Consider the following 27,964-nt stretch of genomic DNA (forward strand, 5'->3'; position numbering starts at 1 on the left):
GCTAACTCTGCTTTGTTTGGATCCGACTCTATGACGTCACAAGAGGCGCAAGAATGGAGCTGATCAGCTGCTATGGCGGATGAGTGACTTTGGCTCGATTTGGACTGATTCTGGGGGATTTTACTGTACGTGCATCAACCAAATTTTAAGTATGTGAAGCAAATGGTGATGACACGTAATCTGTTAAAAAAAAGTTCCACCTGACTGGTTGTCTGTGCATTTTGATACCCATTACATGGAGGAAATACTGGAATACTGTTGCTCTGGTGTCTGAACTAACCATCTCAATTTGTCCATACAACCTCTGTCATTCTGTCAAATAAGAGAATATTCTTCCTAAATATTTCACTGGAACAATGGTGACTTTATCGCCTATACTCCAGGTGGGGCCAACTGGTTAACATCGTTTGGACTTGAAAGCCCAACTTAAAGGAGCACATCAGCCAGGCATTCAGTTTTTTGATAGCTAGATTTATAAATCTGCCTATTTTAGACTTTCCGGTTTCACAAACCACTCCGCTGCGTTGTACTGTTGCCAAATTACCCTGAAATCCCTGCAGCGCTCTCACACATTGTGCGCTGGCAGTACAAGATAAAAGTAACCCCTATTGAAGAAGAAATCTGATTAAAACATGTGGGGTAATGGACGAATTTTTGATCTGTTGCCTAGTGACCTTTGACCTATAAGTGACCAATTATATCTCAGGGTGTGTTTGACAGGTTTAGAGTGCAGAGTCTGGTTAACATCTTTAAGATAACACACCCCTGGTGGAGCTCGTATCTGCCTTTAATGCCACGCTGCACAAGCTACAGGATGATAGGCTTTCAAAATAAATGTGCAGGAATTCTCTAGGTAAGGTTACTAAGGCTTCTGTTTCACAAATATATAAAATACAAGCGATTAAGATGCTTTTTAATTCATACATCAATGTTTAGGGTAATCGCTTTGCGCTAGCTACACGCTAGCTGTTCCGTTTTAGCAGCGTTTAGGGAAATGTTTCGGCTTTTATTTCGAAGGGTAGACCCGGAAATAGCGTTCATGACGAAGCAGCTCCACATGCAGGTGCGCGTGGTGGAGGACTGGAAGCCACCACGGGCGAACTTCATCCAGGAGCAGGTAGGAAGTTTCTCACTCACGTTACTGGGTTATTACCGCTGAATAATATGACTGTCCCGTTGCTAACTTTTATACTACAGAAGTCTAAACGAAGTGAGCCGATAGTTTGATTTATCTTAAGTGGCTCTGAGGAAAAAAAAGTTGCAATTTAGCGATATTTTAAAAAAGTGTCACGTTGGACAGTGCGCTGTTTTTAGTTTGAAGCTCGTCTTTTAAGGCGAGCGGTAATTGGCTGAACGTGGAGCCCGCGTGTCTCTTCTCTGCTGTGTTTACTCGTCCGCGTGAAGCCACGCTGTGTGCGTAAAGAAAGCTCCGTGCCGAGTTTCGCCGCGGTCTGTCATCCCGCGGAAGCAGCAACTCCAGGGAACAACGCAGCTCGTCTACGCGTAGTTTTCGCTCATTGTTGGCTGTAGTTAAACGCACGGCTCCAATGAATTTTAAAGCGCGCGCAGAAAGGCTTCCTCTGGTCGCGTGAGGTGTTTGGCTGGGTCCTCGTGCGGTGGTGCAGAAACAGATGACAGCTGGACTGACGCCCGCCCCGCCGCGGCGTCAGTCGGGGCGCTCTGACCTGATAAGAATGGGTGGAGCGGGCGGCCCAGAGAAAGAGAACCATTTACAAGACGCCGGGTGGCGAGCTCAAAGCACACATTAACAGCCTGGGCTCGTAAAATAGGCTGACACAGTAGTAAGAAAGGCGTTAGGATCAGAAAGAAGCTGATAAACACATTATTATGGTGGACTTGGGGAAGATATTTCTTCTCTCGTAGTTCACGAGAGGTCACAGGATGCGCTGATGTGACAAAACCGTAAACATGAAAGGTTTCCTGTGATAAGAAGGTTCCTGTTTTTGATGTTTTTAGCCTTGAACGATATACTCGTTTTGGATTTTATTTTTTTTGTCGAACCTTTAATGCGCTCTTTTACCAGAAACATCAACCAATACGCCTAGAAATGATTTTTAGCTGATTGCGAGTTGTCTTGAAGAGCTTTAATTAGCAGCGTTCAACACGTACTTTCTATTTTTCTGCTGTGAGCAGTCAGATATTCATAATAGGAACACGGTGTGTAAGAAATCGCTGCAAAACAAAGTTATACTTTAATTTTGTTTAAATCATAGCGTATATTGTAATATAATTACATTTACAACCAATGATTTGAACTTATTGCCTATAATTTAGTTGTAGTCCACAATAACCAAGTGTGCTCCAGTGAGTCCAGTGAATACTATCTACCGGCAGGAGTCACTGCTAGTTATCTTGATTTGTTTTGGGGCTCATGTGTTCATGTTTAGTAAAAGTCAGCCTGTGTGTCCCGTGTCAGTCAGGTGTCTGTGGCAGAACTGAACTGTGAATGTTAAGCATCGCTGTTTGAGCCCTGGCCCGGTTGGGACTCAAACAGGGAAGCCGGTCCCTTCTACACATGCATATGCTCACCCTTCTATTCCAGCTTCGGCTCGGTGTTCAGTGTTGTCCTGCTTAGGTGGTACACTACTCTCAGGTTTTTTACAACCTCCAAACAGGTTTTCTTCCAGGATTGCCCCATATTTAGCTCCATTAATCTAGTTTTTTTTTTTGCTTTTGGTTAATATGGAAATTACAATTTTCTAAAATTATTATTGATTGAATTTGATAAACACTATACACTTATTGCCCTTGAGGAACAATTCAACACCTTAAAACAGGGTGTAGGAGCCAATAATTTTTTTGTTATTAATTAATAAAAAAATATTTTTGTGAATAATCAAGTTAAGGTTAATTATTTTACTTTATTGTTTGATATTTGTTTTGAGATTATGTTTTTTTTTTGTTATTTAGCAATTTGGGTAGATTGAGTTTATAAATAGGCTGTCAGTGGTAGGACCAGCATGCATCTGGGTGGCGTATGTTTTTTTTTTTACCAGCGCAAGGGAAGCAGGGAGGAAAATGTTTGTCCATTTCTGTTTGCTTGCTTGCAAAGGAGAAATAAACCACAAACTAAAGGACTTTACTTTGAAAATTACTTGTCTATGGTGCATCTGTGGCACTTGTGGATTTTTTGTGTTGTCAATGCTGGGCCACAAGACAGGGAAGATTCATAACTTATTGAATCTTCCCCTAAAATAATTACGTCAAATGCGTAAATAATTTAAAAGCAGTATTACTGTTATCTCCCCTCTCAAGAACAAACACCGGTGCCCCCTAAGGACGTGTTCTCTCCGGGTCACACTGGCATTTCAGTGGACCCGGCTGTGAAAAGTCAGACGACACCGCTGTGATCCAGGATGTAAATGGACTCAAGTTATATAGTGTTTTTTCAGTCATACTGTTCACCGAATTGCAGCTTGGTTGGCAACTTGGGGTTAAGTGCCTTGCCCAGAGGCACATTGACATGTGACAAGGGAATGCCGGAATCGAACCCAAAACTTCCTGATTGCAAGACAACTACTGAACCCATCAAGCCACAGTCACCCCTGATGGTGGTGAGGGTCCGCATGGGGAGGCGAGGTGGATCGGCTGGGTCCGCTCAGAACCACCTGGAGCTAAACCCGCCAAAGACCGTGGAGATGACGGTTGGACTTCAGGAGAAGCCCCCACTATCCTCAGCAACACTTGTTTTCTAGCAGGCCGCTGAAGATTCTTCGTGTTCGCCGCCATGCTTGCTGTTTCTTTGTCTTCAAGCTGAAAGAAAGTTGTTGAAAACACGCGACAGCGGTTCAAAAACACCTTCAGGAACCCAAATTGGATCCGAACTGAGCCGCTTTGGTGAAAAAGGCCTATGTGTCTACTGTGGATCACTTCTGGTTCCTGCGAACCACCTTCTCTTGGGACCTGAGATGGTCCCCACTAGGGCTGGACGATAATTCAATAAAGATATATATCGATCGTTAGACGTATATCAATGATAGAAAAAAAGGGTCAATAAAAAGTTCAGTAGAATAAGAGTTTTCCTTCTGCATTCTAGCCTATCATGTAGGTTAATATTACAGTCGATACATCCTCCCAACCAATCACAAACGCAGACCCAGAAATCAAGCTCCGCCCCCTTTAAAGAGTTCAGAGAGCACACTTCCTTTTGAAAAACTTGCAGTATTGGTAAAAAGTTGGCTGAATAAAGGGTTTGAATTCAGTGTTCTGTATGTAAAAATGGGTCAAGTATATGTTTTGTATTTGTTGATAATTATCAATATCAATCAATATGATTTCTATTTTATCGACATGCCTTTTTTCTATATCGTCCAGCCCTAGTCCCCACACATAGACTCCATCCATAGGAATTTAGGGTAGCAAGTTACTCTGCATGATGCAATAAGCACATCTGCACCAACTCAGCGTTTTTTTTTTTACTCCTGGTATGTACGGATACACAGTTATGCATATTAGGGCTGCACAATTAATCGCATTTTCAATATAATCGTGATTTTAAAAAACGCAATTTCCGAATGGCAGAGGTCTGTAATTTGTGGCTTTGTAACAATTAGGGAATTAGACGCGTCCTTTAGGTGTCTGTAAAATGTTTAAAGTGGGTTTGCCTCCACATGGAAGGGAAGACAGTTGCAGCAGTGTGATAATCTAACTTTATTACTTGTTTTAGAGTTTATATACTCATATATAGCATTAAGTACAGGTCAATCAGTTTAATAAATAGACTTGCTTGTTGGTTGCACTTTGCACTTTATGTTCAACAAGGATCGACGTCCAAATCAATTAACAGCTGTTCTCTTGAATAATATTCTGATTAATAGAAACATTAAAAGTTCTTGTTTTAAATGGTCCTTGTTTACAAACAGCTTTATTTAGAGGCCATTTTTGTTGCTTGTGGTTAATGCAGAGAAAAGTCAGAATTGCAATTTTAGTTGAAATATATTGTAGGCAGAACGCAATCATTTCTGCTCCAGGTTTAGACGCTGTGGGTGTTTTAGGAATTAATCCGCACGGCGAGGAAACAAATTGATTTGTTGTCTGTATATGTTTAAAAAGCCATGATAAATTAAAGTGGGAAAAATCACATTAAATCGCAATATTAAGATAAACAATAAAAAATATATATAAAAATAAAAAAACGTTCAGCCCTAATGCATGTTTGTTTAAATAAAGCCTCTCCTCTAAACACTGTTCTTATCTTTTATCCAAAAAAAAATTTCAGTTACAGATTCTAAGTTGATTCTCTGCTTGTCTGCCTGTTTTTTGTTTTTTAACACCATGCGAGCGCTAGAATCCAAAGTCAAATTCCTTATCTGTAGCCAACGAACGAGGCAAAGGAAGTTGACTCTGATGCAGAAAAATAAACACCAATAAAACCGGCCGTTTGGCGTCATTCAGCGGTTTTGGAAAAGCAGTTAACTGGAAGTTAATTCAGCCAAACATTTTGGTTCAGCCGCTGAAAGACGCGATACATATAAGTGGCCATTGCTTCAGCTGTGGGTTGCAGACATGCTTTAGGCAAGGCAAATTTATTTGTATAGCTCATTTCAGAACAGAGACAATGCAAAGTGCTTTACGTGATTAAAATGTAGGGAAATAAAACACAATAGAAGCAAGTAGGAATAAAATGTAGAAACAAAACATGGGAAAATAGAAGCTAAAAGCAAATATTAAAAACAGTTGGACTAGAAAGCTTTGCCGTTCCGTAGCTGTGCAGTTTCGGTATGGGGGCACCGCCCGCCATGGGATGTTTAACGCCCGCCATGAGTTCTTTCATACTCCCCAGGATGACGACGCTGCTGCTCATTCTTGCCTCTGTCTGCCAGCTTGTGCTGCCTTTGCAGAGCACGACCACACAAGGCAAGTAGTTTCTGCCTCAAAAGGTGCAGGATTGTCCATCAGTGCGGAGATATTGGCTAATACTACTAGCTAGCTGCAATATGCCGAATATGTTGTTTTTGGGATGGTAAATTTAAATATGGCCCAGCATCCCTGTCCCCGCTGAGGAAAAGCATCCCAAGCATGATGCTGCCACCACCATGTCTCTCTGTGGCCACGGCGGCATGCGCAGCGTTTGCAAGGCATCGTAACTTATGAATACGTTTAAGGCATTTCTGGTTGTGCTTAAGGGAATAAAGGAGGACAAAGGAATAGCCGCTCTAGGATCCATCTAGACCCACAGGGGGTTCGGGGGTCCTCCCCGTCTCACCTTTCGCCTACTTGATAATCCCGCCTTGCATAAGGCGGTCAAATAAGACCTTTTCTTTTTATCTCTTACACTCACTCCCATCAGCTGACCACTTAACAAACATCCATGAAGTCCGTTAGTGATTGTCCTGACGTCATGTTCCAGACCTGTTCCCCATCATTAATCATGGAGCTTTTGCCTGAAAAGAAATCCGCTCGGGTTTCGGTGTTCAATCGTTGTTGCAATATTTAAATCAGCAGATGGTCGGTGTCTGTCAGTTGAGGTGATTCAGGGCTTTCCTTCTGTTTTTGTAGCATTAAATCGTTAATCAGAAGCCATTAGTCAGGGTTTAGGGAAGCCTTGAAGGGCGGCTCCCAGGGTTTACACGTCACAGAACTGCATAGACTCCAGCAGGATTAAGTTTTATACAACAAGTTTCAATGTCCGCTGCAGCTTTCTCTTTGATCAGCTTTTTATCTCGGCCCGTGTAATCATCTCAGCTGACCGCGCGGGGGGTGGGGTCATAGGTCACTGAGGCAGAGGTGAGACGGCTGAGCTCTGCTCCTTGATCCCGTTCTCAAGGCGCCGTCTGCTAGGAACGTAGTGCTGCCACTCCCTCCAGGTGATACTGGCCTCGGTCTGAACGGAGGCGTCGGCGCCGCAGACCTGTGGGGCGAAGCCCGTCAACGGGGGGCTTTCAGGGGGCTTATAGAGGAGCCATTAAAAAGCCCCACTCGCTCCCCTCGTCTCTAGTCCTATCACGCTCATTGACCGTCTCAAAGGCCAAAATGTAAACATTCAGACGGGCTGAATGTCTCGGAGCCGTCAGCCTATCAGAGCGCTCCCTGATGTGTGCCTGACGTGTGATTGGAAGGCTGCCTCTGGCTACTCATCTTTTAACCGCTCTCTGTGGGGTGTTTGTGCCGGCAGTGTGCGAGCGCTTCCTCCTCGTGGCTGAGCAGCAGCAGCAGCAGCGTTGGCAGGGCCGCTGTCCGTGGACCGGTCAGCACAGAGCAGACAGTAAACAGCCTCTGCTTTGTGTTCCAGGTTAGTACGCTCGACATCTAGAACTGATACCGGCTTGTAGTTGCGGCGAGTAGACGAGGACCTGGCAGTCTTCCTGGTGCTTTCATTGTGTACTTGTTTTTCCAGTTCCCGTTTCATTGTTATCATAAACCGTGGAATGGGTTTTTAGTTGTGCTTTTACTTTTACAGTCTGCTGACCCGTCACTCCACATTTTAAGCAAATACGTTTGTAGTGGTCAAGGTCACGCTTTCTTCTAGGTTTTTAACGACCTCCACATGTGGCTTATGTCTGATTGTAGAGAGAGCTGCTGCTCTGCACCATGGTTTAGCCTTAGCTGGGCCGTTCACGCCTCCATCGTTCAGGAACAATGGCCTCAGAGCTTGGTGTGTACTCTTGCTGTCAGAGAAACAATAAAACCAAATGCACAACTCCTGCCCGGACAAGGACGGACTAAAGAGCTTAAAGGGGAATGCTGTCCGCAAGTCAAAGCGCTGTTCTCCAGTCCTGCACTTCCAGTTCTTTGGTTCTGCAGCTACACGGCTGTCAGATAAGCTCCGCTGAGTTCCTTCAGCAACATTAAGACTGTTTTCATGCTTCACTAAACTGCTCCTCCACTCCAAAAGCTCCAAAAAAACTGTTTTTAAATGAATAGGTTAATAATAAGTCATAAATGTCATTAATGATTACCCATAAAAATTTTGTGGCATATATACAATCTCTAGTCTTTGTGAAGCGTTGACATACAGATACAGCTTTCAGTTACTGTTTGATAATGATGATAATAATGACAACAGCATTCCCGATGTTTACTGACTATAATTACTGACTGCTACCAAGAGCAGTAATTATAGTCATTAGAAGACGCAACTTCAAAACCTTGTGTGTGAGAAAGAAAGAGAGAGAGAGCAGCGGCTGTAAAACTGAGTTTTATTCATGAGAAGTGAAAACGAGTGATAATGAAGTGATGGAGCCTTATATGAAGGCTTAAATGAGTAAAACCACAGGTTCATGAGCAGACCTGAGAACATGCTAGACCCTTAGCTCAACGCTGACATTTCCAAACCCAGCTGGTTCCATGGCAGACAGAGCTAGAAAGAGCTTGAAGATGAAAGCCTTCCTCTTGTCTACTTAATGTTCCCACATGGTTGACCTCCACATAGCTTCTCGTATCTCTGTTCCTCCTCTGACTTAACGTTTGGACACCTCATGGCTAAGGATGGGATATTTGAGCATTCTGCCCATCAGGGATGATGAAGATAGACGTGGTTTTGGAGAAAAGAGTTGGGTCTGGATTTGACCAATGTTAAAGTGTAGTTAATTTTATTTGTGTTGTTCCTGGAGATCCTATGTGACCATAGGACTAGAAAGATTGGCAGCTTTTATTTGTCTTGACGTGTCTGCTGAAATATTTCCATAGATGGCGATAATCTGTCCCTGCGGCAGTCAGTCAACTGCAGCAGGGACTCCCTAACTCCACCTTCCTCTGCGCGTGAAGGATGGGTTGAGTCCAACTCCACCGGCTGAACCTGAAATCCAGCGAAGTACATGATATAAGATCTGACTGTACTGATCACATGAGTTCAGCTGCAGTTGTTCCGGTTCTAAAATCTCCACCTTTGGTCTTGCTTGGAGTGTATCTACAGTGAGAAGCCAAATCAGCAATACTCGCTTTGTACAAAAGAAATGAACCTGTGTCGTTCTTCGCTGAAATGTTGTTAAGATGCATCCCAATTATGTAATCCACAGACATGAGATCAGTTTCTCTAAGGAGTCTTAAATAATGCCACAGGGTGTGATGGGGCAGAGGTTGATGCTTGTTGCTTATTTAGTTGCTTTTTGTTGCAGAGGGTGCTGGAGATCTTTGGTTCTGCTTAATGAATTAGCTGCAAAGCACTTCAAAGTACATGGGCTGTGTGTGATTCACAATAGACTGACTCATCTATGTGGAAGACATCCTGATTTTCAGGACTTAGTTTATTGTTGTGTTCTGGAGGTAAACGTTGCTGATGACTCACACGTTCCTCAGGTAGCTGCGGGGTAAACGGAGAACTCCTTCAAACAACTGGAATGGGCTTTTATTCCACAAGGTCCTGCTTCCAAAGTGTTTTAGAAAAATACCAACAGCCAGCTAATTAGATGCACTTTATCAGCTCATCATCAGCGAGTATGGCCGCCTATGTTAAAGCACGATATATTTCTTCCTCTGCTTTGAGCACAATTGGACCACACCTCCTAATTAGGGGTTTGTTGAAAAAATTTTAATCTAATGGGAGGATTTTTTATTTTTTTTTAACAGATGGGTCTCAGTCGGCGTTAATGGTCGGTTATCCGACGATGTGTGTTGTTCGGCCCTCTTGTTTATTTTCAATGTGTGTCAGGCAGCCGCTCCAGCTACTGACTCTGTCGTGAGGTGGTGGGAAAACTCACATCTGCATTGCCTCACTGATTCAAAACTAGACTTTAAACCGTGCAAGGATGTGTGCAGGAAGAGACACCAGCGTCTAATCTTCTACGGAAATGAGGGACGGAGCTTTTTATTGAGTCAGCTTGAACTTTTCTCTAGTGCCGTAGTCTGGAAACCTGAATCAGAAGGAGAGGAACTCGCTGAACCAGCTGGTTCTAAGCCCAGGCTGGCTGAATGGGGAATCTCAGATGTGGGTGGAGTTGTTGTACACCACATAGTGTCAGCAGCTGGTTGGCTCCTTCCGCCATGATGGCACCCATCCTTCGTTTGAGTTCATACTCGTTCAGTCTGCTCATAGATGTAAGGTATATCTGTACCCCCCTCCTCTCCAATGCTACAGGGACATCAGATGATCTCAACTTATTGACAGCTATAATGTCAAAGGTCTGCAAGGCTGTAATGGCTGTCAATGCAAGATTATTTGATGAAAGCAAAGTTTGAAGGACAAAGTGATTATTTTTTAGATCAAATCATTGATCAGCTTTTGATGCGCAGTGGTTGTTCAATGAATTGCAATTTCTTGCAGCGTAACACAGGTTTAGAGTGAAAGGATCCTAAAACCTTTAAGTTTCTAGAGGTTTTTGTTTTAAATGAACTTTTAGAAAATTGGGTCTGGCATTTCATACATTATGACAAAACTTAAACGTAGAAATCAGAACTACTGATTGCTAGTATCACTAGTAGGTGTTTTTTATGTAAAAGATTAACTAGCTTCATGTAGACTTGTGACGAGGTTTTTTAGTGAGGCTGGTTAGTTCAATATCCCCCTGCCCCGGTGGCCAATTAATGCTTTGTAACTTATTCTTTATCCAATCAGAATATTTCATGATGTCTGCCACCCCTGGGCAGTTTGTTTATTTCTTTGAGGCCAGGTGCTAATGACACGTGAACATGTAGACACACCTTATCGTGTCGGTGAACAACGACAAGGCTGGAGAGAAAGAAACTGACATTTGGTTAAAGATGAGAAAAAACTAGGTGCTATGAATCATTTTCATATGATTGGCAAAACTATGGAGTGTTGAACCAGCCTCGGTTCCTGCTGTGTGTAATAGAAGGGGGGCATTAAACGTCACTTTCATTGCAGACACACTGCTTTTCATGCACATGTTCCACCCACACCAAGACTGACGGTTCTTGTCTTCTGTCTGGATCTCCTCCTCACCAGCATCTGCCAACAAACCATACATCCAACACCTGTGTGCTGTCCTCAGGCCCAAACACCCCTCAGCTGACACTCGGCCCACAGCAGCAGCAGCGCCATGCTGAGCCAGGAGTTCCTAGAGAAAATGAAGCTCTTAGACGTGGAAGGTGTCTCCCAGTACATCAGCAATGTCTCCACCCCCCTGCTGGTCAGCATGGGAGCAGTGGCCGCTGCAACCACCTACTACCTGGCTACGCGACCCAGAGCCCTCCCCGCAGTCTGCGACCTGCACATGCAGTCGGTCGAGGTTCCGGTGAGTTAAAGTCCAAAAGTTAGAATTCTTGTATGGAAAAATATGCGCTTTGATTTCAGCTTTTTCCATGTCTGAATAAGTCAAACTTTTGCTCCGTTTCCCAAAACATTAACATGTTTTTTTTTTTTTTTTTATATGAATTACAAAGTAAAGACCTGATTTTCAAATTAAACGTACACAAGAGATGCATTAAAGCATTGCCATAAGCACAAGCTTTTTAGGAAACAAGAAAAAATGTAGTTTTCCATTTGCACCCAGTTCCTCGTCCTACATTATGGTGGAAATAATCTAACAGTGAAGCATTAGGCTGCAATGACGGCTGCTAGCTTGAACTATCTGGCAACATCACTGTTGTGATGTCTGGGTTGAAATACATGTCTTGGTGTGTTCTTTTAAGAATCAGAGCTTTTATATTACACAATAATGAGATAAAAATGTATTTTAATAACAAATTGAAGTCACAAAGTTGGAACAGGTTTGAGAAATGGCCAGTAAGACCCACTCAAAAGATGCTTAAATGAGATGTAAATCATTGTCTACTGCAAGATACAGGTAACTTAATTTCAGTTAGAGCCAATTCATGGAAAATGTCATTTCAAGGGACTTTATATGGCAAACCGGTTAAATTTCTATACAAAATAGTACATATAATGATTTTAATTAAACCCATTCCTGTTTAATCCTGGCTATAAAACTATGCAGTCATGTGCCAAAGAAACCTAGACGATTGCATTGGGTCATTAAACTTGCAGCAGTCCCTCATACTGAGCAAGCATGTGGCGACAGTGGGAAGGAGAACTCCCCTTTAACAGGAAGAAATCGCCTGCAGATCCTGGTTGTGTGTGAACATCCGTCCGCCACAACTGACTGAGGGTTTGAGAAAACAAGAGTAGATGGACAAAAGACACAGAGGCTCCAATCCAGAAGTACTTTCTGTGTTAAAAATAGTAGAGGCTTCATAGCAGAAGTGGCTCCTTTAGATGCATCATCTAGGACAGACATAGATGGATGTTTGAGGAAGTGGTGGCCCAGTGGTTAAAGCATTGGGTTCAACTCCCACATACTTCCCTACTGGTCCCCTGAGTGAGACCCTTAGCCCCAGACGGTAAAAGACGACTCTGAATTGCACACTTCTAAATGTATTGTTATCTTTTTGATTTGAAAATGAGTCCATTAGCTGCTAAGGACTATATGCACTCTTAAGCGTGCATATAGGGAGTGATGTTGCTGGGCAATGAAATCAACTGTTTTTGTTTAAAAAAAAACAGGAAAGATCATGGCTTGCTTCTGCATGTAATGTGTAATTATGTGCATTCTGAGCTGGTGTCTGCCTCACCAAAGATTTCATTATGGCAACACATGTGGACAATAATGCTTTTTGATTTTTGATCTGCAACCTCAGTAGAACCAAAGGCTGATCTCTTCCATGCCACGCTGCATTATTGCAGTAATTCATACAAAAGGAATATTGAGTGCATAGAAATCACCACCTTTTTTTAGAAATGTGATATTTCTGTTTCAAATATCCTTTATCGATCTTCTGCAATATTCTTTTCTTTCTGAGAAACTAAAGTTTGTTTTTTTCATTATCTATAAGCCATAATCACCAAAATTGTAAGAAATCAAGGCGTGAAATATTTCATTGCGTCCACTGAATCTATGAGTTAAACTTTATAAAATGAATGACAAAAGATATTGAACTTTATCACGAAATATATTCTAATTTTTTAGATGTACATGTGTGTTTTGAAAAACAAAAGACACAGGGTTAGTTGCTCCTTCAGTTATTTTTTCTTGGACCTAAATTGAGGTAAACACAGAAGGACAGGGTCAATTCTATCATCTGCAGAAGAGTTCTAGTTTTGGCCATATTTCTGTTTTAGTAGGATTTAAATTACCTGTCCTGGTCAAAGATGACTTTATGGTTCTATATATTACTACTTTCATGATGAGTTCAGCTGTTTATCATAGGGATAACATAGGGCTGGACGATATGGGCAAAACTTGTATCACGATATAATTCTTGATTTCAGTCGATACAATATAGTTACGATATCGATATAAACAAAATAAAAGCCTCAGAAAGACTGCCAATATTTGCTTTAAAACATAAAACGCATAAAACCCAGAACGTCCGTCAGTGACAAATGCTGTAATATTAGACTGTAATGTATATTGAAATATCATAAAATCACATTGCGATATATATTGAAATTGAATTATTGTCCGCCCCTAGGATTACACAGGAAATGTATCCCATGTTGCCTGATAATTTGACCAAGTGGAAAAACCTGGTAAAGGGAATGAGCCCAAGCACTGAACCCTGCGGTGCTCCATAAATAACTCTGGACAGTGAGGAAGATTTATAATTAACCTGAACAAACTGGACTCTGTCAAACACTCTAATCTATTCTTGGATAAATCTTTCACTTAGTTGTAAATAAGTTCTTTTTCCTAAAGCAGTCTCTCTAAGACTTCATATGTAGACCAAACCAACAGACAAGTCAGCTTATAATTAAATGACTGCAGATGATTAAACTGGGACAACTGAATTCAAACTAAATAAATAATTGTTGTCAAGACGAACACGTCTTGGAATGATTCTTATTAGCGTTCACAACGTTGTGTTTTTCAGGGCGGTGAGTTTGTGCGTCGCTCGGTGCTTCAGGAAGGAGACGGTTACCTGACTCACATCTATGAAGATGCCAGAACTCTGTACGAGTGCTTCGTTAGAGGTGCAAGAGTCTCCGGTAAGTCACACGGGGAATGTGATGAGCGTGACAGATCTTAGTTTACACATCTCCAATCTGTATTAATGAGGGCTGTAATTCCACGGTCAGCACTCTGAAGCACAGCACCCTCTGCTTTGCCTCAGTTTTCCCTTTAGAAGCTTGTTTCAGACCCTCATTGTCCTGAAGTTTCTCTGTGTTTGAGAGGAAGCGGATCCTTGCTTATCAGCAGCAGAAGGAAGGGCGGACGTATGAATGGGAGGATTTAAAGCCCTCCTGAAACTGCCGCTAGTTGTTGTTCTTCCTGTCACTTTGACCCTTCGTCGCTCTTGTTTCATCTCCTAGATAACGGTCCCTGTTTGGGCTTCAGGAAACCAAAGCAGGTGTACGAGTGGATGTCTTACAACGAGGTGCCAGTTACTGTTTTACCCTATGATGAATCATTACCTTTTGGCTGTGGATCTGTTCCTTTGCCTCACTAAAAGCTTAGCACAGCCTATGTGGCTGCATTAACAGGTTCTCTCTCTCTCTCTCTCTCTGTGGTAGGTAATGAAGCGAGCAGAAAATCTGGGTTCTGCGTTTCTTCATAAAGGACACTCAAAAACTACCGACCCCTACATTGGTATTTTCTCTCAGAACAGACCGGAGGTACAAACTTAAATAAGTCCCTTCTTTTTTAACTTCTATGTTTTTTTTTTATGCAGACTGGAGATGATGTCACTAATGATATCTCTGCTCTCCGTTCACAATGCTTGTTTGTGTGTACAGTGGACCATCAGTGAGCTGGCTTGTTACACCTATTCTCTGGTGTCCATCCCTCTCTATGACACCCTGGGAACAGAGGCCATTTCCTACATCATAGACAGAGGTAAACCCCTGCAGAGTCCTCGGCAAAATGATCCACCTCCCTTCAGCTTCTTCAGAACTTGTCAAACTACAACCACAGACCACTATGTTTTTAGTTGCTAGTCCAACACAAAGTAGCATCGATTTTCTTCTACAGATAAAAATTGGGAAGGTTTGGGTTTGTATGCAGCCCCCTTTAGTCTGAGAGCCCCACATGTGCAGGATGTACAGTAGGTGGGTGGATACTGTAACTTCCTGTCGGTGACTGTGAGGAGGGGAAGTGGACGTGGTTCATGACCAGTGATGCCGTGGTGTCTTAACCAATGACTGCCTCACTTTGATCCCCATGAGGAGAAACTAGGGAAGAAGCTGAGGCAAAAGTCGGGTTTTTATGTTTGTAATCGGTTCAGTCTTCCTCTTCCATGTGAAAAAAGCAGCTTGGAGCTGCAACATTAAAGCTATAGTTGGTAATCCTGTTCAGAAAGACTTTTTGTTATACTGGGTGAAATGGTCCTCCATCCTGACAGTGGTCAATCCGTTATGTATTCAGAAAAAGGAGGTGAAAACATCAGATGTGCTGTGAAAGCTGCAGCCCTGTAAAACTCTAACCAATCACTGCCGTACGGTCCGAAAGGCAGGGATTGGTTAGAGTTTTGGTCCCAATCTGACCTTTATGGACAGAAGACTCCTGTGTGTCATTTGCCAGAAAATGTGCGGACACATCAGATGTGTGGAAGAACTTCATCTTCTCTAAGCAGTCTTTGGCCTTCATGCAAAACACCACAGCAGCACGGCACATCACCAGCACAACGTCCCCATGGAGAAGCAGCATCATGACGTGGGCCTGCCTTTAATCAGCAGCAACAGGAAAGCACTGCTGCTCTTCATCCAGTCTGACTGAACTTGGTCCATTTAGCTAGAAACAACAAATGAAAAATGTCTCCAGATGTGCATAGCTGATGGAGATGCCCCCATAGGGCTCTGCAAAGTTGTGATGGAGGGAAGCGCCCCACTTTACAGATTTCTTTCCTTCCACATCACAATCACAAGCTACATATTTGTGTTGGTGAATCGCATAAAATCCCAATAAAATACACCGGCGTTTGTCCGTCTAATGATAAAGAATGTGGAAAAAGTCCAAAGGGTTCGCATCGCATACTGCTGCAGGTTGTAGCCGTTGGGTCAAAGCTCTCACGCGTGCTGGGTTTGTGTCTCCACAGCTTCCATCTCAACCATAGTGTGCGATGTCACTGAGAAGGCAAGCCAGGTGCTGGACTGCATTAAAGAGGGGAAGCACTCAGTGAAGACCATAGTGTTGATGGAGACGCCCAGTGCCAGCCTGGTGGAACGGGGCCAGCAGGCTGGAGTCCACATCCTGAGCCTGCAGGACATGGAGGTCTGCAGCCTGGACTCCTCCATCAGTCTGTCGCCCTCATACTGCAGATTTAGCTTCTTCCTCAAAGCCTGTATTTCCTCTTTGCTGATTTGTTTCTGACCTTTTATTCAGACTTTTTCTGTCAGTTTCATTTCTCCTCAACTTTATGTTTCTGATTGTGTTTAGTTTGAAATCAGATTGGATTTTTCCCCCTGATGCACCGTCTGTTTTACACTCACAGCAGCTTCCCGCCTTGCTGCTCTCCTAAGACTTTACCTTTCTGTTCCTCAGGCTATCGGACAGGCCAACTATGAGCAGCCAGTTGTAAGTAAACACCATCAATGTTCAGAATCTTCTATGAAATGAAAAAGTGAGCGACATTAATCCACTCTGGTCACTGTCAGCCCCCTCAGCCCGATGACCTGGCAGTCATCTGCTTCACCAGCGGAACCACAGGTAACACGCGCCCATGGACTGGCACACAGCATGGCTTCCATCATGACCTACATTTAGATCCCGCTATGTGCATTTTGTAGGGGACCCCAAAGGAGCGATGTTAACACACGAGAACATTGTGTCCAACTGCTCCTCCTTCATCAAACTGACTGAGGTGAGGCGCTCCCGATATCATGCCTATATCCGCAGGTCTGCATTTTAGTTGTTTCAGTTCAACTGGAAATGCCCCCAGAAGTTGAGTTTCATGAAAATCCAACATGGCTGCACATGTAGTAAGGCTGTTGATCTGCACTTCTGTTGGATTGTGTCTTATTAGATCAGAGACCAGGCCTAGAAGCCCACGTTACAGCCACTTCAGTGTTTTCTGGCATGGACCACCAAGTGGGAAAAAAAGGATACATGTTTTTGTTTTTGTTTTTTGGGGGTGGGGGGAAATTTTCGCAGCTCTAGTGGCTCGCTTTTTTTTAATGAAAGTAGGCTGACAGGAAGGGGGTGTAAGAATGGGAGAGACATACGCCAAAGGACAGCGGGTCGGATCCAAACCTGGGTCGACCGCATTGAGGACTAAGGCCTCCTTATATGGGTCGCGCTACCCACTGCGCCACGAGTGCGCCCCGATACACGTGTTTTTATAAGTGACAATCTGTCCACGCTCATTGAGATTGGATCTAGGTCAGGACTTTGACTAGGCCACTCTAATACATGAATATGCTTCGATCTGAGCCATCCCAGTCTACAGTCTCACTGCCTTAGTCGCTTTTCTTCCAGGATTGCCCATCAGGCATCCCACACCATGATGCTACCACCACCATGCAGGCCCAAAAGTTTAATCTTGGTTGTGATTTGGCTGGCTTGTAGCAACCTGCAAACATGACCTCAACCGTTCCTATAGAAATATATTGATGATTGTGGTTGCAATGCAGCAAAATGTGATACCAGAGAGGTATCAGCTGTAATCTGTCAGAGGATTTAAAAGGCATGGGAGATTTTCTATTTCATCCAGGAAATGTGGGGGCACCACAACTGATGAGCAGGAAACAACAGCATAAACAGAGTGTAAAAGTAACTACACCCAAAACAAACACACAGCCCTGCATGCCTCTGCATTTTTTATTTGGGCCATTTTGGTCCCTCTGCACCACAGAGAAGTTTTTTTTTAGTCCGTTATGTTATTTTTCTTTGTGTCTACCATGTTGGAAAGCATTGCTTTGCTGCAACAACGTGCTGCGTCAGTTATCTCATGAGTTCGATCTGCAGAGTAAAAGGTTTATGAGTTGCTTCCTCTTCTCTCCAGTGGTAGACTGGTAGAAATTCAAAAGTTGCCATGCTGCCTTTTCTGTCTGCAAGCACTAACCCTGCCGTCTCTGCTTCCTGCCCTCTGTGTCTGGCCCTGGCCCTGGATGCTGTAGTGCTGGTGTCCCCTGGATCCCAGCGATGTCCACATTTCCTACCTTCCCTTGGCTCATATGTTTGAACGGGTAGTCCAGGTACGTCGCTGCTGCTCCCGTCGTCAGCGTTGAGTCGCTGTACGGTCTCCACTGCAGGCACGTTCTGTTCAGTGATTCCTGCGCTGGATTTGTCTGGCAGGGGGTCATGTTGGTGCACGGAGCCAGAATTGGCTTTTTCCAGGGGAATATCCGTCAGCTGTCAGATGATCTGATCACACTGAGACCGACGGTGTTCCCAGTCGTCCCCAGACTTGTCAACAGGATGTATGATAAGGTGAGCGGGCCACTGGAACTTCCTCTGGTGGCTTCATGTGTGCTACTTTCTCGTTGTTTGGCCAAGAGTCTTTGATCTAAGCAGGACCGGCAATGGTGAGGTTACCTTGTTTTCACTGTGTGTGTGTTGTGGGGGTGCAGATCTTTGGGCAGGCCAACTCCTCGGTGAAGCGCTGGCTGCTGGAGCTGGCCTACAGTAGGAAGAATGCAGAGATCACAAGAGGCATCGTGAGAACAGACAGCATCTGGGATCGACTGATCTTCAACAAGGTCCAGGTACACAGAACCAGCACACTGATCTCTCCTCTTCTACTGGATGCTGGCGGCAGGAAGACCTATGCATCACGTTTCCTATAAGTGCTCTCAACATGCTTTTAGATTTTCATTGGATAAATAGTGCTGCTGGCTGGTCATTTTTCTCACTTTGAGGTTAATATGTTTGACAGAGGGATCATGATCTGTCGTTTTATGAAGGGGAGCCGGCCCACATGTGGATCAGAACCAAACTTAACAATGATCTAATACAAAGATTTAAAAAACTGATATACAATTAAATTATATGAGAATTTTTACAGCTATTTATGTCCATAGTTTATGAAACTATCCTGCTACAAAGTAGAATAACCTGATGTTCATGTGTCTGAATGGAAAGGCAGAAGGGATGAAATGCCAACACCCGGGTAGCAAACTGGAGGTTGATTCACAAAGCAGCAAATTGACCTGAAGCAGAACACGTGATAAATCAGTCAGTTTCTTCAAGCATAAGACTTTTTCATAGCTGTCATGTAGGGCATTGTTTCTGTTAAAGCACAACCCTTTAGGATTATAAACAAACCTTATAAACATCCTCAGACTTTTCTGGTCAGGGTTCTCCTCCGTGCCAGGGGTTGTTGCTGTCTTGGCTGGAATTAGGCCGTTTGTGATTTTTACAAGCGATCCTGTGCTGCCCCCTACAGGCCAGCCTCGGAGGCCGCGTGCGTCTCATGGTTGTAGGAGCAGCGCCCGTGTCTCCTACGGTCTTCTCCTTCCTCAGAGCTGCTGTAGGCTGTCAGGTAAAACATAAACACTCACAGGCTGCCTTTAGTTCAAGGTTTGCTCACTTCTTTCTCATCTTTCATTCCCTGAATTCTGGATCTGGACTGAAATGCAGACTAACTCGCCACCCAGTCACTTCTTAGTGTAGCACTCTCATGCATTTGTAATATAAATGAATATAATCGGAACCATATTAAACAGAGCTTTTTGACAGTTCTATGAAGGCTATGGGCAGACGGAGTGCACGGCTGGATGTACCATGACCCTCCCTGGAGACTCTAGCGCAGGTAATGATTTGATACACCAGAGTAACATGAACTTTGCCAACATTAACACTGCAGGTCTTGATGCTCAATTCCAATTTTTTTTTTGCTGAAATTAGATTTTTTTTGGGGTGGCCGTTCTTACTACTATTAAATGAGATCGTCGTCATACTGCTGTCTGAACGGTTCAATACAGCAAAGTGACTGCAAGCGCAGATAACAGGAGGAGACTTCTCAGAGCAGGACACTGTTTATGGAAGTAATGGGGAATGTAATTGTTTCTAGAAGTGTTTGATTAAGTTTTGTAAAAAAAGAAAAAAAAACCCCGCCTATACCGGCCGGTGTCTCTCCTAATTATTAGAAACGGGAGTCGAAAACATTGAGACCACATCGTAGCGAGATGAAGTAACGGTCTTCTGTGGAGCGCTAACGCTGTGTGTGGATGTGCAGTGAGAGACAGGAGAGTGACGTCAAAGATAGATAAGATGCGACATGACCGCTCAGACAGCGGACGCTTTGAAAAATATCTGATACGTATCTGAGTTAGTACCACACGTGGACGTGGCACACATCGGATTTTTTCAGCCGTGAAAAGATTGGAATTGGGCCGTTCACACTACCAAGAATAAGATGGATGTATGTCACATGTGGGCAAAAAGATGGGATTTGGGTCGCATATGCCTGAAGTGTGAACGTAGCCTTAGAGTGACCTCTCCTTGGCAGGTCACGTCGGCGCTCCTCTGCCCTGTAACTCCATCAAACTGGTGGATGTCCCGGAGATGAACTACCTGGCTGTAAACGGGGAAGGAGAGGTGGGACCCAAACACCAGCTGATGAAATCACGTGTGCCTTAGGTCGCTCTGACTCTCCCTCACACCTCTGCGTGTGCTTTCAGGTGTGTGTGAAGGGTCCAAACGTTTTCCGGGGCTATCTGAATGACCCAGAAAAGACCAAAGAGACCATAGATGCCGACGGATGGCTGCACACTGGAGACATCGGGAAGTGGCTCCCTGTAGGTTCCTCCGGCTTCACACCGCAGCACCGTGTCCTGCTTATCAGAAGCATTTGTGTTGCAGGAAATACTGATGCAGCGTTACCTTGTGTTCACAGAACGGCACGCTGAAGATCGTCGACAGGAAGAAGCACATCTTTAAGCTGGCCCAGGGGGAGTACATTGCTCCTGAGAAGATTGAGAACCTGTACATCAGGAGTGAGGCAGTGGTCCAGGTCTTTGTGCATGGAGACAGTCTGCAGGTCAGTAACCCTGAAAGCAGGAACCTCATCTCAGACATGTGCCTGTTGAGACGGGTCGAACCTGGCTCCTTACTACCTTCCCATCACCCGTGCACCGTCTCCAGGCTTGTCTGGTAGCGGTGGTGGTACCTGACCCTGACTTCCTGTGTGGCTGGACGAAGAAGACGCTGGGGCTGCAGGGGAGCTACGAGGAGCTGTGTGGCAAAGCGGTAATTCCAGCAAACTCTTATTGCTGCTACCAAGGAATAGAGGAAATGGTTCTCGTTGTAATTAAAAGTGTCTTCATTATTTCATTTTATTCCTCTCAGAGTGGTTTAAACAATGTAAAGTCATGAGTTCTGCTGTGACAGGCAGCTGAACAGGCCAAACCCAAAGATCAGCCGCCAAAGTTCCTACAGTCTGGGACAAGCTAGAAATGTGAGGAATTTCAATTAAAGGAGCTATGCCTGAATTAATTTTAGTCTGGTTAAGAAACATGGGTACCACTTTACAATAAGGCTCCCCTTGTTGATGGCTAATAAATATTTATTGATGTTATTAATTAATCTGTAAATACTTTATAACTCATTCATAAGTGTTTCTTATACATTAGATATGGGCAACCAAGAGACAAAACTGATGCATTTGTTGCCAAATAGTGAGCCTAATTTAATCTGTTCAACTAAATATTTATCTAGAGTTGCTTATATTAAACATTTCAGACTAAGTTACTACCTTGTAAGCCCAAACTGTCAGTTTTGTCTCCTGGTCGCCCTTAATTAATGTATTATAAACACTTATGAATGAGTTATAAAGCGTTTACAGATCATTTATAACATATCTATAAACTAATTATCAGCCATTTATAAGGGGAGCCTTTTTGTAAATTGGTACCAAAATTTTTTTTTTACCCAACAACATGTAATATGATAATAGAAACTGACTGATTTGGCAAGTCCATGCTTTGTAAAGTAGGAATAAGAAGTGAAATGGGGACAACCCAGCGACCTTTCTCTGCCAATGGCACAACGAGGAGCAGAGCCGTTGCTAAGCAGCAGCTCCTCCAGCGCCTGCACAGCAGGGTATGGAAACAGAACAGCATGGCATGCATGTGAGTGTTGACCATTCACATGAGAACGTCTCATTTACCAGAGACACAGCCAGTTATGTCAGAGAAAATGAAGAAAAGTCCCTCCATGAAGCCTTGCTTCCGCCTGAGGATTGTGCCCCAGCTGGAAGCGCATGTTAAGTCTTCCGTGTGTCGAGGGTTTCTCATTGGGGAAAAGCAGCTCTGCTGTTTGAGTCTGGACACATGTCCAATGTGGTTGTTTGGATGTGTAGAAACCCTGGTAGGCAGTGATGAGCTTATTATGAAAAATAGCTTTGTTTAGCCACAGGAACACACTTTGGTTTGGTTTACACGATGAACGTCTAACTACAGTAAAACCTGAGGACAGATGCTGCTGTGGAGATTCTCTAGACGCCCCAACCAGTAGGACCGGCTTAGCACTGGAACGGGTTTGGTGGAAAAGGCAAGACGCCTGCAGTGTCAGTCAGCCTGGCTCCATTCACACTTGACATCCTCCATTTTGGCGTCTCTGTTCACACTTGGACAGGAAGTCATTTAGTTTTGATAGCAATATCTTGGTTCAGTAGTTTAGTTGTACGAACACAAACAATCCCAGGTTGAATGCCTGAGGACCACCTACGAATCTGATTTCTTCTCCTTCCTGCACCGGATTACCTGGAATGGTTCCCATTCTGGAAACAGCATTGTTGAATTCAGGTTATGCGGCCGCCGATTTTAAACAAACAGCTATGAGGGGAAATATTGGAATTACCGGTTTCTGGCTGCAGGTTAGATTGAAATCCTTGTTGGATTCTCTGTCATAAACAGCCGTCCTGCTAGCGATCAGCAGATGGAGTCGAGCTTTCAACTTTGCTGCACTTCTTAGCATGTGGAGCAACTAACAGAGGTCTGATCAGTCGAGTGGTCAGTCGTTGCTGAAGCTGTCGACTTGTATCTGATCAGCCCTAGAACAAGTTAATGACATCTGATCAGAACCCCATAAGCCAGCTTCAAAGCCCAAGCTCACCAACACCGTGGAGTCACTAAACCGATTAGATAGTTACACTAGCTGAAGTTTAATGGAATTGTCATGAAGATTTATAGAGGTTTTCTGGAAGCTCAACCCTCTTGATGGCAGTTTTAAAACTATAATAATAGGTCAAAATGCCTGAGAAATTCCACAGCATGATGCCTAACACGAATAGTTACCAATTCATAAACGTCACTTTCATTATGCTATGGTTGAGTCACATTGATTTGCTCACAGTGATAACTTCATGGTGTTAAGATTTGGGCCAGTTCCATTCCCCAAGGCCCATCTCACCCGGTTTGAAGATTTGGCAGCAAAGGAGAAACAAATAATCAGAGACAAACCTTTAAAATACGAATATTTATTACATTTGGAACTTCAAAAGGAGACATAAACTTACGTTACCATATCGCCGTATTTAGTACATTTACCCGACATCCTACCTCATGATGCTGCAGGCGATTTGTCTGCTTTTACACTACCCAAACACATCTTTTAAAAGACTGACCGTCCCTCCCGGTTAGTTTGGGGGTGTGTGGACCCAGACATTGAGGCTCCAGGTCCTATCTGCTCCCAAACAAAGAGGACTGTTCTCCCAAGAGTCTTCGTGAAGTAAGGCTGAGTTAGCACCCAGATGACCTCAAGAACCATAAAATAGCTTTCAGACCTTAAAAACAAACACCCTGTAGAGCTGTACGTGTTATCCCTCAGAGTTAACCCCCACCTTCTGTAAACTCCCAAGACACAGTTTAGGGATTAAAAGGTAACTCTTATTGTTTTCCATAAAAATGCCTGATTATTATAACAAGTAATCACATATTTCCATAACTATGGCAAACCCGATACTTCTCACTTTACTTGTATTGTTTGGTTTAGAATGTTTTAATTAGATCAGTTTTTTGAGGACGTTTTTTCTTTTTTCTTTTTCTAAATAGGAGGTCAAGGCGGCCATTTTGGAGGACATGCTGCGGCTTGGCAAAGAGGGAGGGCTCAAGTCCTTTGAACAGGTGCTAGAGAAGACGACTGCAAAATAGTACCTCTGTCAATCTTATGAAAGTGTAACAAAGTGTGCATGAGTTGTGAATGTGACTGAGGTTAAACAATATTCTCCTCTAACACAACCCATGTCCTGCAGGTGAAGGCTATCCACGTCCATACAGAGATGTTCTCCATCGAGAACGGCCTACTCACCCCTACATTGAAAGCCAAGAGGAACGAAATGCGCCAGTACTTCAGATCCCAGATAGATGAGCTGTACGCTGGGATCAGTATGTAGAAGGACCCAAGAGCTGCTTTTACATGAAGAAACAAGGTGGTGGCAAACAGGTGTGGACATGCACTGAGGAGGCTGTAACATCATCAATCTGTAAGACAGGAAACTGGCAGAGCAGCAAGCCAACATCTGGCTTGTGAAGTTTTTAAAGCATTTCCTAAAACGGGATCTGTGGAACACTAAACCTCCGAGGAGTCTTTATGCTTGAAGTGTGTTTTCTTTGATCAAACCTCTCACTGCAATACAAATCCATGCATTTTTTTATTTTATTTTTAAAGATGATTCCAATCAGGTCCTAAGTGGGAATTTTAAAGCGAGACTGTCTTTCCTGCTCCATCAGGAATCAGGGTGGGAACATCCACGTACTAACTGATTAAAAGTCATATTTATTAGTCTGATTAAAAGTCTTATTTCTCACCCTTTGTAAACTAACCATCTTATCCATGTTGATGTTGACGTTGTTATCACATTCCATTGGATTTAAACTGTGTTCACTGTGAATGCCTGAATAAGCTTGGTACCTCATCAATGCAGCCTGAGCTAGCTGTGCTCTGAGAACTCGGATCCCTCAAGGAATAACAGGAAAGCTTTGTCTGTTTTAATTTATTTATAATAACAAGAAGGACCTTTCCTAAATGAATGTTTTTTATATATAATGAAGTTAATCAATGGGTTATCATTTTGTAAAAGATTAAATACGTTCTAAAAGATCTGTGGAAACTGGCATTTGTACATTTCATGTTTCGTCTCTGTTGCTTTTATTTGTTGTGCAGCAAAGCTTTTGGTACAGTTGATAATCAGAAACTGTTGGGTTCCCTTTAAATCTGATTAGTTTCTGCCTAGTCTGAAGACATCTTGAATTGTAATAATTCCACTTTTAAGCCTAAAAAGGTTTGTATTCACCAGCCACTTTATCAGGTACTCCTGTCCAACTGCTCGTTAAGGCAAACTTCTAATTGGCCAATCACATCGCAGCAACTCAATCCATGTAGACATAGTCAAGATGATCTGCTGCAGTTAACCCAAGCATCATGGGTCAGAAAGGTGATTTAACTGACTCAACTACTACTGGGATATTTACGCACAACCATCTCTAGGTTTTACAGAGAACAGAAAAAAAACAATACCCAGTGAGCGGCTGTTCTGTGTGCAAATGCCCTGTTGATGTTACCACCATATTTTGTAACTCTGTGTTTATTCTGTGAGGCGCAGTTGCTTTCTCATAGCTAGACTCGGCCTAAAGTAAAAGATGTTGGGCCAAAAGTTACGCCAGAAATGCGAACATAAAAATGTCAATATCCGGTGCCAAAAACTTCCCTGACCTCCTACTACTACTTCTAATAAAAATCATTACGTCACAGGATAAATATCACTTTTCATTTAATTTACGAAGTAAAAAAGCCACCAAACAGTTTGGTTAAAAGCAGCTGTCATATTCTGTGACGACTATATTTCTGTAATAATCAAACTTTTTTTGACAAAAGCCTGGGACTGCACATTAACATTTTTATGTTTGCTCTGGTGGCGTAACTTTTGGTGTTTCGTGTTCTATTTTAGGCCAAGTGCCGCTATGAAAACGCAACAGAGTCACTAAATACGGTGACAGAATACGGTGTAACACCGGTACTAGCCAGATGTACCTAATAAAGTGGCCGGTGGGTGATTATTTATTTTTTCTTTCAGTTGTGTTGTGTCGGAGCTATATTTTCAGATAAGAGCCATCAAAAGTAAATTATGTGGATTAAAAAAAACTCAGCTACCACAAAACACAAACACGCACTGGTTAAAGTATGGCGAAACGGCGCTTGACATCCCGCTTCCCGTAGGACCAGACCATTCCACATCCATGTTTCGGTCGATGGACGGATTCATGTATTAAAAACGAGTTTCCAAAATGACTCCTGGTTTTACAGCGTCCTTTGAGTTTGGAGTCGTAAATATGTGAAATCTGCGTTTCATTGAGACGGTTGCCTTCAGCTGCCAACACTCTTTAAAATCCTTGTCACCCCCTCGGCGTGTGGAGTGGTTCGGTCCAAAACTTGAGCTGTTCCGCGGGAAGCTGTTCAGGTCCAGCTGAGCTAACAGCAAAACCTGGAACATTATGAGGTAAAGCGGGGGCTACATGTCTGACCTGCGGGGTTCCGTTTGCTTTCATGGCGAAGTTGACTTCTGTCGCTGCTCGCGTCGCTGTCCTTCATATTTAACAGATCGTTGAAGCTGGGCTCCATAACAGGCTGCTTTCCTTCCCCTCCTGTGGGTGAGACGCACTGAGCTATATAATACACTGGAGTGCTAACATCCCGCTGTTAGAACAAGTCGCTTTGAAGCCACCAGCCGCCATATTGGTACTCCCTATTCTTGGGAATATGTGCGCTACAGCATCGAATAACGAGGGTTTTCTCATGTTCAGGGGGGGCTTAAGACTTTTAAAATGGCAAATGCCATATACTTTTATGTTATGTTCTAAAACTATCAAGTACTGAGAAAGTCATGTGCTGAAATATTTTGCATTTATATATATATATATATATATATATATATATATATATATATATATATATATATATATATATATACATGAATAACATGTAAAATATAGCACCTAATTTCCTAGTAGTTGATAGTGTTAGTACATCCACTGACTGTAGAATTACCAGTGAAACGTTTTCACACAGCCAGAAAACTGCTTGTTGTTGCAACCAAGTCCTATGGGATTCTGTGAGAGTAGGGAGTAGCAAGATGGCGGCCAGTGACTTCAGTTTTTCGGCAAACTCAGCACTCCAATGTATAATATAGCACAGTGGTGTGACGATGGCAACCCCCTCTTCAATACATTTCAAGGCATCACACCCGCTTTTTCCCCCCTAAATGTTTTTAGGATTTAATTGAGTTTTAAAATCCTCGCTTGTTGTTAAAACTTCCCTAATCTGGCGAACGGGATCCCGATTTCCTGTTTTCATCTGGTTTTTACTAAGCTTTTAAAAAAAGTGGATCCCTTTCAGTTGATGGTTGTTATGAAGTTGTTATATAGTTGACCTGCTGTGGTCACCCCTGGTTGTTTTTCTGAATAATGTGGTGTTTTTACTGTAGACTTCTGTAGTAATAAAACAACTCTTGCAACCAAAACTATATTTTACCATAGGAAGAGGGATGTGTTTTAGCTTCAGTACTGGGTTCTCATACACAATAACGCGACGGGCAGCTTTCCAGACGTACGACAGCCCGTTTATCTGTAATCTCCAAGGTAACCGATATTGCCATCCGGTCTCTGTAATCTCATAATCTCTAACAAAGTGAAAAGGATGGAAATTTTTAGTTTACCTGCTTTTGATGAAGTAGAAATCTGATCCCCGGGCAGAGCCAATCCGATCTCTGGCCGATGTGTTGCCGCGTCTGGAAATCGCCTCGGTTCTGGCTTCACGTCCTCGTTCTTGTTTTCTGCGCCCATGTGAAGCACTTTGTCGCCGCTTCCTTTAGCCAGTGCAAAGCAAAACGATGTCAGGGTGAGTCGGTGAAGCCCACGGTAAAATAAAGGCCCCTCTCTGTGCTCTTGTCCCTGTGGCATCAGAAAGCGTAAAGGGACCAGCAGGCCGCCGGCTCCAGCAAAGCGGACCCAGGTGAGTTTGCCTCCAAATGCTGTGGGATCAGCTCTGCTGGAAAGTCCATACGTCCTCAACTGGACAACCTTGTTGAAAGTAAAAACATGTGTTCGTGTCTTGGTCAGACTTCTTCTCCCAATCTGTCTTCATTGGACTCAGAGAGCTTCTTCAAAGGACTGCAG

General features: G+C 43.3%; 2 protein-coding genes across 2 annotated transcripts in view; both read left to right on the plus strand.

The window, feature by feature from the left end:
* The first annotated feature begins 7,110 nt into the window (after positions 1–7,110).
* Positions 7,111–24,894, plus strand: LOC105918369 (long-chain-fatty-acid--CoA ligase 1). Its single transcript, XM_021311073.2, has 21 exons — positions 7,111–7,252; positions 10,865–11,153; positions 13,789–13,903; positions 14,228–14,292; positions 14,429–14,530; positions 14,651–14,750; positions 15,949–16,124; positions 16,395–16,427; positions 16,508–16,559; positions 16,640–16,713; positions 17,969–18,046; positions 18,147–18,281; positions 18,422–18,556; positions 19,237–19,332; positions 19,530–19,602; positions 20,302–20,390; positions 20,474–20,590; positions 20,689–20,832; positions 20,937–21,041; positions 23,846–23,917; positions 24,046–24,894. The coding sequence occupies exons 2-21, from the start codon at positions 10,959–10,961 to the stop codon at positions 24,184–24,186; spliced, it is 2,097 nt and encodes a 698-aa protein (XP_021166748.2). The 5' UTR covers positions 7,111–7,252; positions 10,865–10,958; the 3' UTR covers positions 24,187–24,894.
* A 1,276-nt stretch (positions 24,895–26,170) lies between these two features.
* The window catches only part of LOC105918368 (centromere protein U), a 33,263-nt gene continuing 31,469 nt past the window's right edge, over positions 26,171–27,964 (plus strand). Inside the window, exon 1 of the mRNA XM_012853439.3 lies at positions 26,171–26,289. Coding sequence (XP_012708893.2) covers positions 26,285–26,289 — 5 coding nt within the window. The 5' untranslated portion in view covers positions 26,171–26,284. The remainder of the gene's footprint in view (positions 26,290–27,964) is intronic.

The sequence above is a fragment of the Fundulus heteroclitus genome, chromosome 23 (genome assembly GCF_011125445.2).
Source record: "Fundulus heteroclitus isolate FHET01 chromosome 23, MU-UCD_Fhet_4.1, whole genome shotgun sequence".
Lineage (NCBI taxonomy): Eukaryota > Metazoa > Chordata > Actinopteri > Cyprinodontiformes > Fundulidae > Fundulus > Fundulus heteroclitus.